The following is a 14,794-nucleotide window of genomic DNA, read 5'->3' as shown; positions in this document are numbered from 1 at the left end:
TCTTTATTCTTTTCCTTTTGTTTTAAAACATTTTTATTAGTCTTTTTTTTCTTAAAACTTTTAATAGCCGTTTATAAAAACACGACAAATACACAACACAAAACTCAGTAAAAATAACTCACTATATGATACATGTACTCAGACGATGTGATATATTTATATAAGAAAAGATGAAAATAGTCACTTTCCATAATAAAAATAAGTTCTATTTTTTTTTGTTTATTTTACAATATACTTAATATTCTCTTCTTTTGTTTTTTTTCTCCAGCTTTCAGGTCTTCACTCTGAATCCCGAGGGGGTCCCACATGGCCGTCTCGGCCCCACGAAGCTGGACTCTGGGGGGCTTAGGAGCACAGGCGGCAGCCACACTCTAAGTGTCTCTCCACCTCTTCGACGAACGAGGAGCCGTCTGTGCACTGGAAGACGTATTTCCGCCGCTTGCTGCGGGTGGGCTGGCAGCACTGGGCCCCGCAGCCCCCACGGCATTCCATTATGGGCACCTTGGAGGCTGTAGCACATGATGCGTATCCTTTTTGGCGGTGAATCACCTCTCGGACCACCTCCCCCAGGCAGGGGCTCTCTGTAGAGGGCAGAAGGGGTAAGGTCAGGGCACTGGCAGCACAGTGGGTGGGGAGAAGCCAGGCAGCTCCTGGGAAGGCTGTTCTGAAACCCTTGTGTGCTGAAGAGCACACGAGTTTGCTCATTCACTCATCAGGCACCCATCCATCCCTCCATGCCCCCATCTCCTTCACTTACCACCCATTTATCCATCCCATCCACAAACACTAACTAAGCCTTGGGGGATATAATGATGACCCAAGAAAACTTGCTCCCTTCCTTCAAGGAATTTAAGACCAAACTAGATGTCAAACCGGTAGGCTGAAGGCTAAATCCTGTCTCCACATTTTAATTGCGCCACATATGCTTAAGAACAAAAAACATATGAACACAACCAGTCCAGGCGATGTCACCTAACAATGGAGATCTCTGACTTAGTGGAAAACCAAGAGGTCTGGCTCAGCGGAGCCTGCATCCCTGCCTACAATGATGGGCGGAGGTGGAGAACTTTAGCTGGCACAGGAATCTCCATTTGCCCTGGGCCCCACCACTCTCAGCAGCCTGTCTTCCTTAGTGCAGAGTTTGGACACAATAATTATATACTATTTTAAATGAGTATATTTGCATTGATAAACTGAGGTGGATGCTACAAAAGGAACATGTTTATACAAGAGCACACAGCAGCAGCAGCTGACCCAGCCCAGGGCCAGAGGTGCTGTATCTCTGGGAAGCTGTAGATGGTGAGATGTGAACTAGCAACAGGAAGGAGGGGGAGGGGAGCTCCTATAGCTGCTTGAATCCTCCAGATACTGATCCAACTCATCCCCCCACCCTCTGTCCTTACTACATTGGAACTGTCTGGAGCAAGGTACTGAGGAAGAGAGTAATGGGTGGAGGCCCTGGATCCTCAGCCACACAGCCTGTACAAGACACAGCACTCCTGAGCCTCAGTTTCCTTCTTGGGGAGGGCACCAGGGGGAGGGAAAGTAAGTGGAAGAGGAGGCAGAGATGGATGGGAGGTAAGGGAGGGATAGAGGGGGGAAGGGTGGGTGAGGGGAGGGGGGAAGCATGGTAGGGAAGGGTGGGGGAAGGAGGGATGAGATGGGGAAAGGTGGGTAGTGAAGGGTGGAGGAGAGTGGGCAGGGGAGGGAAGGAGAGTTGGGAAGAGAAGGGTAGAGGGGGAGAGTTAGGGAAGGGTAGAGGAGGCTGGGGAGGTGGAGAGGGGAGGAGGAAAGGGGAGGGGTGAGGGAGTAGGGTGGGGGAGGGGCTGGCAGGACAGGGTAGAGGTTGGGCAGGGGTGGGGAGGAAGGAGAACTGGAGGGGGCGGGCAAGGGAGGAAGGAAACAGGAGGGTGGGCAGGGGGAGGGAAGGAGTGGGTAAGTGTAGGGTGGAGGAGAGTTGTTCAGAGAGAGGGAAAGGAGGGTTGGGGAGGCAGGGAAAGGCAGGGAGGAGGAAGGGGAGGGGTGGAGAAGGGTAGAGGAGGGTGGGCAGGTGAGGGTGGAAGAGGAGCGGAGAGTTAGGGAAGTGAAGTGTGGGCAGGGGAGAGGAAGGAGGGGAGGGGGAGGGTGGAAGGTGGTGAGGGAAAGGAGGGATGGACAGGGATGACAGAGGGCTGGGGGGGGAAGGATAGAGGAGGCGAGGTGGAGGGTTGGGGAAGTGTGGAGGTGGGAAAAGGAGAGGAGGGAAGAGAAGGGTAGAGGAGGGTGGGGGGAAGAGAAGGGTGGAGGAGGTTGGGCATGGGTGAGGGAGAATTGGGGGAAAGGGGTGATAGGGAAGGAGGGTTGGAGAAAGGTGGGGAGAAGGGTAGTGGAGAGGGGGCAGGGGTGAGGAAGAGAACAGTAGAGGAGGGTGGGCAGGCAGGATGGGGAAAGGGAAGATGGTGTGGACAGGGAGGTAGAGCCGGGGCATGGAGGGTTGGGGAAAGGCAAGGGTGAAGGAAAGTGGGCAGGGGAAGGAGGAACGGGAAAGTGGAAGAGGGGTGGGAGAGGAAGGATGAGGTGGAATGGGGACAGGTGGGGAGGGAAGGGTGGAGGAGAGTGGGTTGGGGGAGTAGGGTTGGGGAAGGGTGGAGAAGAGTGGTCAGGGAGGGGATGGTAGAGAAGGGAAAGGAGGGGTGGGGAAGGAAGGAGGGTCAGGGAAAGGCAGGGAGGAGGAGGGGGAGGGTAGGAGAGTGGTGTTGGGGAGAGGAGGGAAGAGAAGGGTAGGTGTGAGGCAAGGGATGGTGAGGGGAAGGAGAGGAGGTAGAGAGGGAAAGAGGTGAGGGAAGGTCTGGGAAGGGTGGTGGGGAGGGTTGGAGAGTGGGCAGGGGTGAGGCAGGAGAGTTGGGTAAGGGTGGGGTAAGGGGAGAAGTGTGGGAAGGGGAAATAGGGAAAGGAGGGTGGGGAAGCAGGGTGTGGTAGAGGCAAAGAAGGGGTGGGGCAAGGGGTAGTGAGAGGAGGCATGGGGTAGGGGAGGGTAGAAGAGGGGTGGATAGGGAAGGAGGGTTGGGGAATGGGAGGAGGGGGAAGGAAGAGAAGGGTAGAGGAGGGTGAGCCAGGGGTGGGGGAAGGAGGGTGGGCAGAGGGTAAAGTGGAAGGGAGGTAGGCAAAGCAGGGTGGGGCAAGGGGTGGTGAGGGGGGGAGACAGAAGGAGGGTTGGGGAAGTGAGGAGGGGTGGAAGGGGGGAGATAGGGGAAGGAGGGTCAGGGAAAGGCAGGGAGGAGGAAGGAGAGGGTGGAAGGGTTGTGGGGAAGTGAGGGTTGGAGGGTGGGTGGAAGGGTGGGGAGGGAAGGAGGGTTGGGGAAGAGAAGGGTGATGGATGGGCAGGGGAAGGAGGGTGGAGGAGAGTGGACAGAGGGGGAGTGGACAGGGAATTCAGAGGAGGGAGGGGAGTGGTAGAGGTAGGTGGGGAAGGGAGGTAGGGGAGAGGGGAATGGGGAGGGTGTTGGGGTGGTTATAGGAAAGGAAAAGGTTGCAGGGGGGTGGGAAGGTGGGGAGGGGGGCAGAGGCTATAGTGAAGGAAGGAGGGGAGCAGATGCAGGAGGGAAGGGGTGATGGGGAAAGGGGTGGGAAGGGGACATTAAGGGGATCTCTCTAAGCAGAAAAGAAATAGAATTTAAGCAGTAACAAGAAAACATGAAAGAAAATCTTGTAACTACACAATAAGGATAGTGGATTAATCACTTAGAAAAATAGTATGAAAGAATCATCAAACCACAGGGATGTGAGAGAAAAACTAAGTGGAAAGATAAGACAAAACAACAAAAGGGCAGTAGTACATGCCTACCAACAAGCGCTTTAAATGTAAATGGACTAAATTATGCAATGAATAGATCAAATGACTGAATAAAAAGGTCTTATTTACATACTCCCAATAGTATTAATTTTATGTGTTAACTGTAAATATTAGCAGCTGTAAAGGGAGAAATTGACAACAATGACTATAGGGGTGGGGAACTTTGGTACCTCACTTTCATAAATTTATCCCGCTAGAAGAGCAACCACGGAAGAAGCCCAAAATGGCACATTAGACCCAATGGACTTAGTAGATTCAGAATATCCCCTCCCCAAACAGCAGAATAGAGATTCTTCTCAAGTGCACATGGATATTCCCCAGGATAGATCGTATGTTAGACCACAAAGCAAGTCTTAATACATTCAAGAAGACTGAAATCTCATCCAGCATCTTTTATAGTCACAATTACATAAAACTAGAAACATCTTAAAAAATGTGGAGGTTAAATGAATGCTACTGCTCAATCATTGGGCCAAAGAAATAAAAAAATACCTCGAGATAACTGAGAACAGAAATAAGGCACCAACATCTATAGGAGGCAACAAAGCAGTTCTGAGAGGGTCATCCATAGCAATATAGGCTTACTTTAAGAAATGAGAAGAGTCTCCAAAATGTCTAACTTTCCATCTAAAGAAACTAGGGAAAGAACAAAGCCCAGAGTTAGTAGCTGTGCGCAGGTATAATCTAAAAATGGGAAGCTCCATGTTCCCTGCCCTACCTCATGAAGGAAGGCGCTGAGCAACTAGGGGAAGTTAAAAAGGACTTGAGAGAGAAGACTTGGAGGAGGCATGTGGAGCAGAGACTTGTGAAGGAGAAGTAATGCATGCTTGACAGCCCTGGACTTGCACTAGGAACTTGGGGGGCATGGCAGGAGACACTTGAAAAAGATGTGCGTGAGAGGCCCTTAGGGAGGCTGACAATGGAAGCCTTTATTTTGACTTGTAATGTGATTTTGCTCCTTTTGCTCCTTTCCTTCCAGACTTGCCCGGCCCCTTCTGCTCCTTTCCTGCAGTTCCCCACCAGAAGGTGCCTTAGATTTGCGGCAAGCTTTTGGGCCTCTGCAGTCCTGCTGTTGGCCAACCCTGTTTGGCTGGGCATTTACCCACAAGGGGATGGGTAACTCTGAGTGTTTCACTGGGAAACTATTATCCTTTCTTTTCTCTGTTGGCATGCTAATTCTATTAAAGTTCTTTCCTATTGAAGGTCTTATGCACTAAGTATATGTTTTGTCTTTATGTAGTAGATGGTAGAACCTATTTAGATTGTGCAGGTTGGGGGGGGCTCTAGGGTTCCCCTTGGTCTATTCACTAATAGCAGAAAGAAAATAATGAAGATTAAAACAAATAAATGAAATAGAGACTAAAAAGACAATAGAAAAGATCAATGAAACCATGAGCTGGTTCTTTGAAAAGATAAACAAAATTGACAAATCTTTAACTAGATTCACCAAGAAAAAACTGAAATCAGAAATGTAAGAATGATGCCACAGAAATATAAAGGATCGTAAGAGACTACTATGAATAATATGCCAACAAATTGAACAACTTCAAAATAAATTCTTAGAATCATACAATCTTCTTAGACTGAGTCATGAATCAAAAATCTGAATAGACCAGTTATTCATAAGGAAATTGAATCAGTAATAAAAACTCCTTACAAAATTCCAGGACCAGACAGATTCCCTGAAGAATTCAGGCAAACATTCAAAGAAGATTTAATACCTAGCCTTCTCAAACTTGCTTAAATTGAAGAGGGAGTACTTCCAAATGCATTTTATAAGACCAGCAGTGCCCTGATACCAAAACCAGACAAGGTTATCACAAAACAAAACTGCAGCTCAATATCCCTGATGGTCATAGATGCAAAAATTCTCAACAAGATATTTGTAAACCAAATTCAAGAAAACATTTAAAAGTATCTTACACCATGAGCAAGTGGGATTTATCCCCAAGATGCATGGATGGTTAAACATCTGTAAAGCAATATGGTATGTCACAATAAAAATGAAGTATAAAAATAATGTGTCATTAAATCTGGAAAAAGAATTTTTACAAGTTTCAGTATCCATTTATGATAAAAATTCTCCACAAAGTGGGTCTTAGAAGTAATGTAGCTCAACATCAAAAAGGTCCTCTGTGACAAGCCCCCAGCTACCATTATGGACAGTGGTGAAAATCTGAACATTTTTCTTCTAAGAGGAACAAGGCAAGGATGTTCACCTGCCCTATTTTATCCAGCAAGGTATTGGATGCCCTTGCTAGAACAATTAGACAAGAAAAATAACAGGTATCCAAAATGATGTTTGCAGATGACATGATTATATATATATATATATATATATATATATATATATATATATATGTATGTATGTATGTATGTATATGAGAAACCCTAAAGACTCCAAAAAATTGTTAGAACGAATTTAGTAAGTTAGTTGCAGAGTACAAAATCAACACAAATATCTATTGTCTTTTTATTCACCATTAGAAGGAAATTAAGAAATCAATTCCATTTATAATTGTATCAAAAGAATAAAATGCCTACAAATAAATTTAACAAAGGAGGTGAAAGTCCTCTACACTATAAGGCTTGAAAAAAATATAAGATGAAGGTACAAAGAAATGGGGAGATAGTCTCTGCTCACAGATTAGGAGATTTAATATATTACCTAAAGTTAAATGTCCATATTACCTAAAGCAATCTACAGATTGAAATCAGTTCCTATTGAAATTCCACCACCATTTTTTTTATGGAAAAAGAATAAATATTAACATTGGCATGGAGCTACAAAAGACCCTGAATAGCCAAAGCAATCTTGGAAAAGAAAATAAAGCTGGAGGTATCACATTCCCTGATTTCAAAGTATATTATAAAGCCATGGTGTTCAAATGGTATGATGTTGGTGTGAAAACAGACACATAGATCAGTGGAACAGAACAGGAACAGAACAGGGAATCTCGAAATAAACCCCAATAATATTATAGGTTGGTCAATAAATTTACAATAAAGAAACCAACATAAATGATGGGGAAATCTCACGGTTGCTTCAATAAATGGTGTTGGAAAAACTGGACATTCACGTGCAAAAGAATGAAACTAGATCACCCTCTTACACAATATACATGTTAATTTCATGTGGATTAAATATTTGAATGTGTGAAAGAAACCTAAAAATACATCAGTATAAGTTTTGATCAAAGAAAGAGGCCTAGTCAGCAGATCCAAACCTGCTGTGAAGAATTGCAGTTAAACCTGTGTTCACCTTCCAGCCATCCATCAGCAAGTATTGTTGACTAAAGGCTGAAGCTTCCCTCCCCAATGGAGACCACAGACATTTGACTAAAAAGCCATTTCCTTATCATAAAATATCTCTTAAATTCTTGCCTTATATGCATATTGTCTACCAGAGATAAGATTTAAGATATGCAAGTTACCAAAACATTTTTTTTTTTTTTGGTCGCAGTGTGTTTATCTCAATATAAACCTCCTTTTCTGGGCTTCCCCTCCCTACCACCTCAATACTTAATAAACCAAACCCTAACTGGTGGGATGGGGGTTGAAGAAGAACTGGCTCAGGCCCCCTTCCCTCTTCTTCCAGGTTAATCTAGAATAAATATTTAACTTTTGTTTTTCCCTGTACACAGTGGTGATTATTTATAAGTCCATAAGACCTGAACCCATAAAACTAGAAAAAGATACAGGCAGTAAATTCCCTGATATTGATCTTAAGGAATGTTTTTTTCCCTCCAAGACCAGGGCAACAAAGGTACCTATCTACCACAGTATGGCAGAATTGCAGATTTTGATAAACATTGCCAAATGTAACTACAGAAAAAAAATGTGTTCATAGAAAATATCACCAGTTCCATGCAAGCAACTGGAAATTGAAACATGCGTGTCTTACCCAGAGGTCGTGACTCACTGATGGGGCAGAGCAGCTAACTGGTAAGGGAGTCACAGACAGACTGGTGGCCATGCAGGCCAGCCCAGCAAGCCAGGGACTTGGCACAGACCTTGCCTACGAGTCTCTGGACTGTTGAGTTCAGCTGTGGAAAATTTGGCTGGGGAGCCCCCCACTCCTCTTTCTTGTGGGGAACACTGAGAGAGAAGCTGCACATTTTTGACTGGGAGGGTTTTGCTACACTGATGCCCATTCCACACCAATTCCCACACTCCCCAAGCCAAAACTGCTGCCAAGCCCTGGGTGTGTGCACCAAGGACTGCACCAAGTCCTGTGTTCCTGGAGCCAAGGCCCACAGACCTCGAGACAGGATCATCAGGGAGCTGGGCCCTGGAATTTGGGTTCCATGAAGCAGTGAACACAGCAAGGGAAGAAGAGGGAGTCCCAATAGTTCTGAGTGAATTAAGCCCCCTCATTCCACCAGACAGGTACAGTCTCTTTGGACTTCAGCATTCTCTCCCTCCTTCAAGCAGCTGCCAAGTTAAACAAAGATAAACAAAGACACAGCACCCCAGCTGGAAAAAGCAAATAAGGTAACCACATATGTCTAGGAGACAAGGGGCATCTGAACACAAAATGGAAAAGAGGAGAAGCCCAGAAAAGTATATAAAAACAAATAATTTGAGGCCCTACTAGAGATTTTTGATTAACCATTTTAGAAATGCTCATTGCAATTCTGGAAGGACAATCAGAAAGGCAGATGCCCCTTGTCTCCTGGGCATATGTGGTTCCTTATTTGCTTTTTCCAGTTGGGGTGCTTTGTCTTTGTTTATCTTTGTTTAATTTGGCAGCTGCTTGAGGAAGGACAGAATGCTGGAGTCCAAAGACTCGGTGTACAGGATCTCAGGAAAGAAATTCAGGAACAAAAAGAGCTCTGCAGCATTACTCACAATAGCCAAGACATGGAGCCAATCTAAAGGTCTGTCAACAGATGATAGGATAAAAGAAATTGTAGAATGTACTCAACAGAATACGACTCAGCTATTAACAAGGATGAAATAGTGTCTTTCGGGACAAAGTAGATGGATGTTGAGGTGATTATGCTAAAATGAAAGACAGAGAAAATGAAAGACAGTGGCAGAATAGAAATAAGCAAAGAAAGAAGCCTATGAAACAAGAAAAAAAATCCTAGGTTATATGAATAATACACTGCTTAGCATAAGTTATGGGGAAGGGGGTAGGGGAGGGAAGGTGACAGGGTTGTGGCCCTGGAGCTTTGGTGGAAGGTGAGTGAAGCCTATGCACCGATGGAGGTGTGAAGTTCAACTCCCAAAATTATATAGTTACGTAAATTAGTGGAAAATGAATAAAACTTTTAAAGAAATCCTCAATTTCTAGTTTGTAAAGTGAGCATTTACTATGAATTGTTGCAAAGATTAAATAAGCTATATATAGTACTTAACACAGTACCTAGTTTTTAGCAGGTGCTCAATATAAAACAAATTTCTTGTGTGTTAAAAAGGAATAAGACAACAAGAAACCATGCATTATTCCCATAAAAATAGAGAAAAAGCTAGAACTATCAAAACAAAAATTAAACAAGGAAAAAGAGGACAAAAAATAAGAGAAACTACATGCTACTAAAGTTTCTGTGCAGTGAAGGAAACCATCAACCAAATGAAAAGTTTCTGTGCAGTGAAGGAAACTGTCAACCAAATGTGGTATGCAATGGAGAAGATACCTGTATACCACACATCCGCTAAGGGGTGGAAATGGAAAATATATAAAGAACTCATACTACTTAATAACAAAAAAAAAATCAGTCTGATTAAGGAGTGAACAGAGGATCTGAATAGACATTTTCCCAAAGATACACAGATTATCACTATTATCAAAGAAATGCAAATCAAAATCACAATGAGATCCCCACACCTATCAGAAGAACTTATCAAAAAGAGTAGACATGTGTTGGCAAGTAGGCAGAAAAAGGGGAATCTTTGTGCATTATTGGGGGAATGCAAATTGGTACAGCCACCATGGAAAACAGGATGGAGGCTTTTCAAAAACTTAAGAGCTAACATATGATCTAGCCATCATACTTCTGGGTTTTTATCAAAAGAAAATGAAAACACTGATCAAAAAGATATACGCACGCCTATGTTCATTTGTATCATTATTTACAATAGTCACAGGATGACAAGTGTCCATTGATAAATTAATGGATAAAGATGTTCCTATATAGAGCCTAGGTGTGCTGTAAGTTAGACCATCCGAGTGTGTGTATGTATACTGCGATGTTCACTACAGTGAAATGAACAAATGGTGCGTTTCTCAGAATGCATCCCCATCATTAAGTAACACATGATTATGTGTACATGTGTATATGCACACACGCACACCAGAATACTAGTGAGCCATAAAAAAATGACTGAAATTATGCTATTTGCAATAACATGGACGGGTCTTGAGGGTATTGTGCTCAGTACAATAAGTCAGAGAGAGAAATATCATATATTTTACCACCATAAAAAAAAGAATCTTAATGTTCTCCTTTATCTAATATTATCTCACTCAGTCCTCACAATAAACCTACCAAGAGTGGGGAATAATGCTGCCCTAGGTCATGTGGTTCAGAGTGATGGAGCATGTCTGCCTTCATCATGAAGGTAATGCTGTTTCCACCTTTTGAGAATGTTAACCAGGACTGTTTATGAAAGCAGATAATGTTGTTCAGCTGCCAGGCTCGTGGCGCTATGCTAGGTGCTGATTACTTTAGATCTCACTCCAAGCAGCCCTCTGAGGAAGTCTGGTGGCCAGTCCGCTAAGATTCATGTCCTCTAGTCCCCCCGCCCCCCCACCACTGATGGCTGATACCTCCTTGCTGTCACCATGAGGAAGTGACAGTGTAAGCGACTTCCCTGGCTAGAAATATAAGACTTCTGGCTTCCTCCTTGCTCTATCTTGTGTTTTTCACTCCTGGGGAAGCCAGCTGCTTCCCCATGATATGGGGAAGCCGTATCATGGAGATGTCTGAGTAGAGACTCAGGTAGGGAGGCACTGACACTTCCTGCCAGTAATCAACACCACATACCTATCCTAAATGGTAGCAGATCCTGCAGCCTCCAGATACCTGCAGTCCTGGCTGTGCCAAATGTGACCTTCAGAAGCTCCAGCTGCACCTACCCAGCTAAGCTTCATCTGAGTCCTGTACTGGAACTGTGTGGGATACACATGCTTAGTATGGGGTTGGAACAGCAATGTCTGGGGCTGCTTTGTAATGCAGCAATAGACAAAGGAAGGTAGTATTGTCCCATTTTTGAGATGAGGGAATAGAGATGGAGGCTTAGAAATGACTTACCCAAGGTCACAGAACCTCTTAGGGACTCAGCCAGAACCGCATCTTGGATATTCTAGAGCTGAAGCCCAACTCTTCTAACTGCATCCTGCCCAGGTCCCCCCTTGTGGGTGCACAGCAGACATACCTTGTTCGCAGTGCTCCCCACTAAAGCCGGGCTGGCACAGGCAGTGGGTCTCCCCTCGATCTGAGATGTGGCATTGTCCATGGTGGCACTTGAAGGCTGAGCAGGGGTCGGTGGAGTCATTCTTGCGGTCACACAAGGCCCCACTGTAGCCCTCGGCGCACTTGCACACGTATGAGGTCCCAGCAGCTATGCATTTCCCATGGTTACAGCTGGGGGGAGAGGATAAGAAGGGGTCAGCGTGGGCTGTGCTATCTGAGGCTCCCTCTTCACCATAGCCAGGGCCAGGCTGAGACTAGGGAGTGGGTGTAGGGTGTGGGGTGGTGTTGGCGAGCCCCAGCTGACTGGCCTGACCTCCACTAGCCGAGTAGTGAATATTTAAATACTCTGCTCTCGTGTCAACCAGCTGGAGGCTCCAGAGTGTCACTGCCAGCTGTGACCATGACAGAGGCTGGCTGGCTCGCTCTTTTACACACACACATCAGAATTCACACATCTGAGTGGTAAGTCACTGCCTGGAAGAAGCTAAACACCCCATACATTTTAATTGCTCCACCACATTAATTGCCAATAGCCTATCATTACAACCTGCACACCAGCTGCTACCATGTGCCTGGCAGCAGGGAAGCATTTTACACCTTCCATCAGTTTTATTTTCTCCAGCCACCTCTCATCCACTGCTCTTATGAAGTAGATGGTCTGGTCCACACTGAGGTGGAAGAACCAATGCCTAAGCCTATTCACAGTCACCTTGTGGCATCGTCTCCATGGAGCTAGAATTCCTCCTGTCCATATTCAGTGCAATCAAACACACACTCACGAGCTGCCTGGAAACTCAAAGTCCGGATAGTTGTCCCAGATGCAAAACATCATTTCCCAGCTCGTTAAGCCAACCAACTTACAGGCTCTGGTGTTATGTTTGGCTGACTCAGATTTCTTACCCCTGAGAAGGCTGGGTCTCTTGTGCTTAGCAAAAGGCCTGGCCCATAGCAGACTCTCAGTAAATGTTTGTTGACTCGAACGAGTAAGCCATGACATGGGATTGGTCTGGGCATAGTGACATGCCTGGCGCCCTGCCCAGGGCACCGGCCGAGGGAGCCAAGTCCCACCCCACCGCTTGCCAAGCCAAATATCCATGGGCTGCGTCTGCCCCCAAAATAAGCCTCCGATTTCAGAGGACATGAAGTGGCAACTCCAGACAGGTTCTAAAGGCTGTCAGTCAGAGAGGTGACTTTCAGCTGGACTCTGTCACTGATGCTTCTGAGTGGGACCTGCTGTTTAGATGTGTAAGCTCTTAACCTTTTGAGCAGTGACACCTATGTAGGTCCTAGCGCCAGTCCTTCCTCAGTCTCTGTAGCGTCTATCAGTACTAATGTCTTGGGTGGGGTGGGGTAGGGTGAGGATGGGTTGGCTCTATGGAGGGGCACTGACCTGTGGCTGAGGCAGGGGTCCTGCACCTCCTGGTCGCACAGCGGGCCTGTCCAGCCCGGGTGGCACTCACACACCACGCTGTCCTTCTCCACTGAGCGGCACAGCCCGTGCTTGCACACGGTGCAGGACTTGCAGCCCGGCGACACCCCCAGGGACTGCGGCGGGAGTGCCTTGAAGTCCTGCAGCTCATTGTTGATGCGCACCTCGTGGATGCATCCGTGGAAGCCGCCCAGTGGCCGGTCGGCGCCCTGGCGCAAGGCCGAGAGGCCCGTGGAGGTGGGGATGCCTGTGGAAGGGGTGAGGCAGAGCAGCCTGAACACCCACCCTGGCTCTCCCTGCTGCCTATCCCAGAGACCTTCCCTCTCAGCAAAAAAGAGCAGCTGCAGTGTTTGTGGTTAAGCATGAGCCGTCCTGAGCCTCTGCTGTTCACATCAGGTGAATGGGCCCACGCTGGGACCCAAGCACACTGGACAGTTTGTTTTCGTCCTGCACGCTCACTCTTTAAACTCTTGAATTTGTTGTCAGTATTTAAATATAGAAGATTTCCCATAAAAATATTTCCCATAAAATACATATTTTGGTCTTCTGTAGAAAAACAAGACAGCTGGTCCCCCATGGTAGAGTGGCTGCTCTGCCTGGAGGGGCAGGACTCCCTCTAGGCAGGCAATGGATAGGCCTTACAAGTGTCTGGGGGTGGCAGAGCACAGGGAGTGCGATCTGAAGCCCATACATCATAGACACGGACCCTACCTCCATCTGCTCCCTCTCTTTCTCTCTTTGCCTTCCCCCACAATCCTTCCTGAACAGCCCTGCCTTCTCTCCTTTCCTCCTCTTGTCTCCATGACTTAACCAATTACTTGCTCTTTAGGGATTGGCTTGGTTGTTACCTCCTCTATGAAGCCTTCCTTGGTTGCATTTGGCAGTGGGTGCTGATATGAGAGCAGGGGCACCCCAGCCAGTGGGCTTGAATGTGAGTGCACTAACACAGAGGACAGTGGGCAGTGTGAGTAGTAGGGGAGGAATACCTTACCTCCAAGGTAGAGTGGACTGTTGGTGCCCACTGCCGGCTGCTTCTGGAGCTTTCCCAGACTCTTGGGGGCTCCTTTGTCCACCACGAGGTTCAGGGTCTGATTTAGCATCACCAGCTCCACGCTGTGAAACTGCCCATCATTTACCGTCTCCACGCTGTTCAGGAAAGGGTAAAGTCAAGAAGTTTGTTCAGTGCCTTCCATGGCTAGGCACTGGGCCATGAACTTGAGTGTATTACTTGCATTTTGTTTCACTGATATTTGGAAAAAACTTCAACCTCACATAAGTTGCAAAAGTAAAAAGAGTATAGAAAATCACTATTATAACTACAGTCTCCTATTAGTCTCATTTGTTTTATCTTTTATTCTCTGTGTGTGTACACACACACACACACACACACTCTTGCACACTTGCACCAGCGTGCATAGGACATCTAGGGAAATGCTCCTGCAAGGAAGTTTGTTATCTCCATCAGGAAATGAGAACACAGAAGTCCAGGGAGGTAAAGCCATTCACCTAAGGTCCCACAGCTAGTAAGTGACAGGTGGGGACTTGAACTGAAGAGTCCCCCTTCCTCCCTGGGTTTCCACTGACAGCACCAGCAGCCACGCACCCAGGGCTTACAACAGGCCAGGCTTGGTTCCCAGTGGGTCACTTCTGTTATTTGAACCTCATGCCAATTCTGTGAAGTGGTTTCACAGAGGAAACCCATTTCACAGAGGAAGAGACTGAGGCCCAGAGAGATTAAGTAATTTGCCTGAGGTCACCCAGCTAGTTAATGCCAAAGGTAGAACTCGTAGGCAAAACTTTTGATTCCAGGGTTCTGCTCTTTCCTCCATTCTCATCAGGGGCTGAGAGAGAGCAGTGACAGGGGATGGTAAAGGAATCTAGGGAAATGATACCTCCTTCCTTGAAGAAAAGGGCCTCAGAGGGGTGGCTGAGTGCTGTCTTATCCTTTCACGTATGGGTGGTAAATTGGAGGCTCCTTCTCCCTGGCAGATCCCCTATGAACTGGCTCCAGCCAGATGAGGTGGCACTGATTAGTGCCACCAGCAGCAGAGACTATTTCAGTGACTGACTCAGATTTGGAAATTTCAGCAGCCAAAGACATGAAGACAATGC

At 46.4% G+C, this 14,794-nt stretch overlaps 1 protein-coding gene across 2 annotated transcripts in view; it reads right to left on the bottom strand.

The window, feature by feature from the left end:
* Positions 1 to 274: 274 nt before the first annotated feature.
* SLIT3 (slit guidance ligand 3) overlaps positions 275 to 14,794 on the bottom strand; it is a gene marked incomplete at its 5' end in the record, with an annotated part of 602,061 nt that continues 587,541 nt past the window's right edge. For both annotated transcript variants that reach the window (XM_084244368.1, XM_084244367.1), the window contains 4 exons: positions 275 to 581; positions 11,216 to 11,424; positions 12,644 to 12,929; positions 13,674 to 13,828. In XM_084244368.1, coding sequence (XP_084100494.1) covers positions 346 to 581; positions 11,216 to 11,424; positions 12,644 to 12,929; positions 13,674 to 13,828 — 886 coding nt within the window. In that variant the 3' untranslated portion in view covers positions 275 to 345. The remainder of the gene's footprint in view (positions 582 to 11,215; positions 11,425 to 12,643; positions 12,930 to 13,673; positions 13,829 to 14,794) is intronic.

This window comes from Talpa europaea, assembly GCF_964194135.1.
Source record: "Talpa europaea genome assembly, chromosome: 9".
NCBI classification, from domain to species: Eukaryota; Metazoa; Chordata; class Mammalia; order Eulipotyphla; family Talpidae; genus Talpa; species Talpa europaea.
Note: the sequence above shows the minus strand (reverse complement) of the source record. Positions and strands in the feature narration are given on the sequence as shown.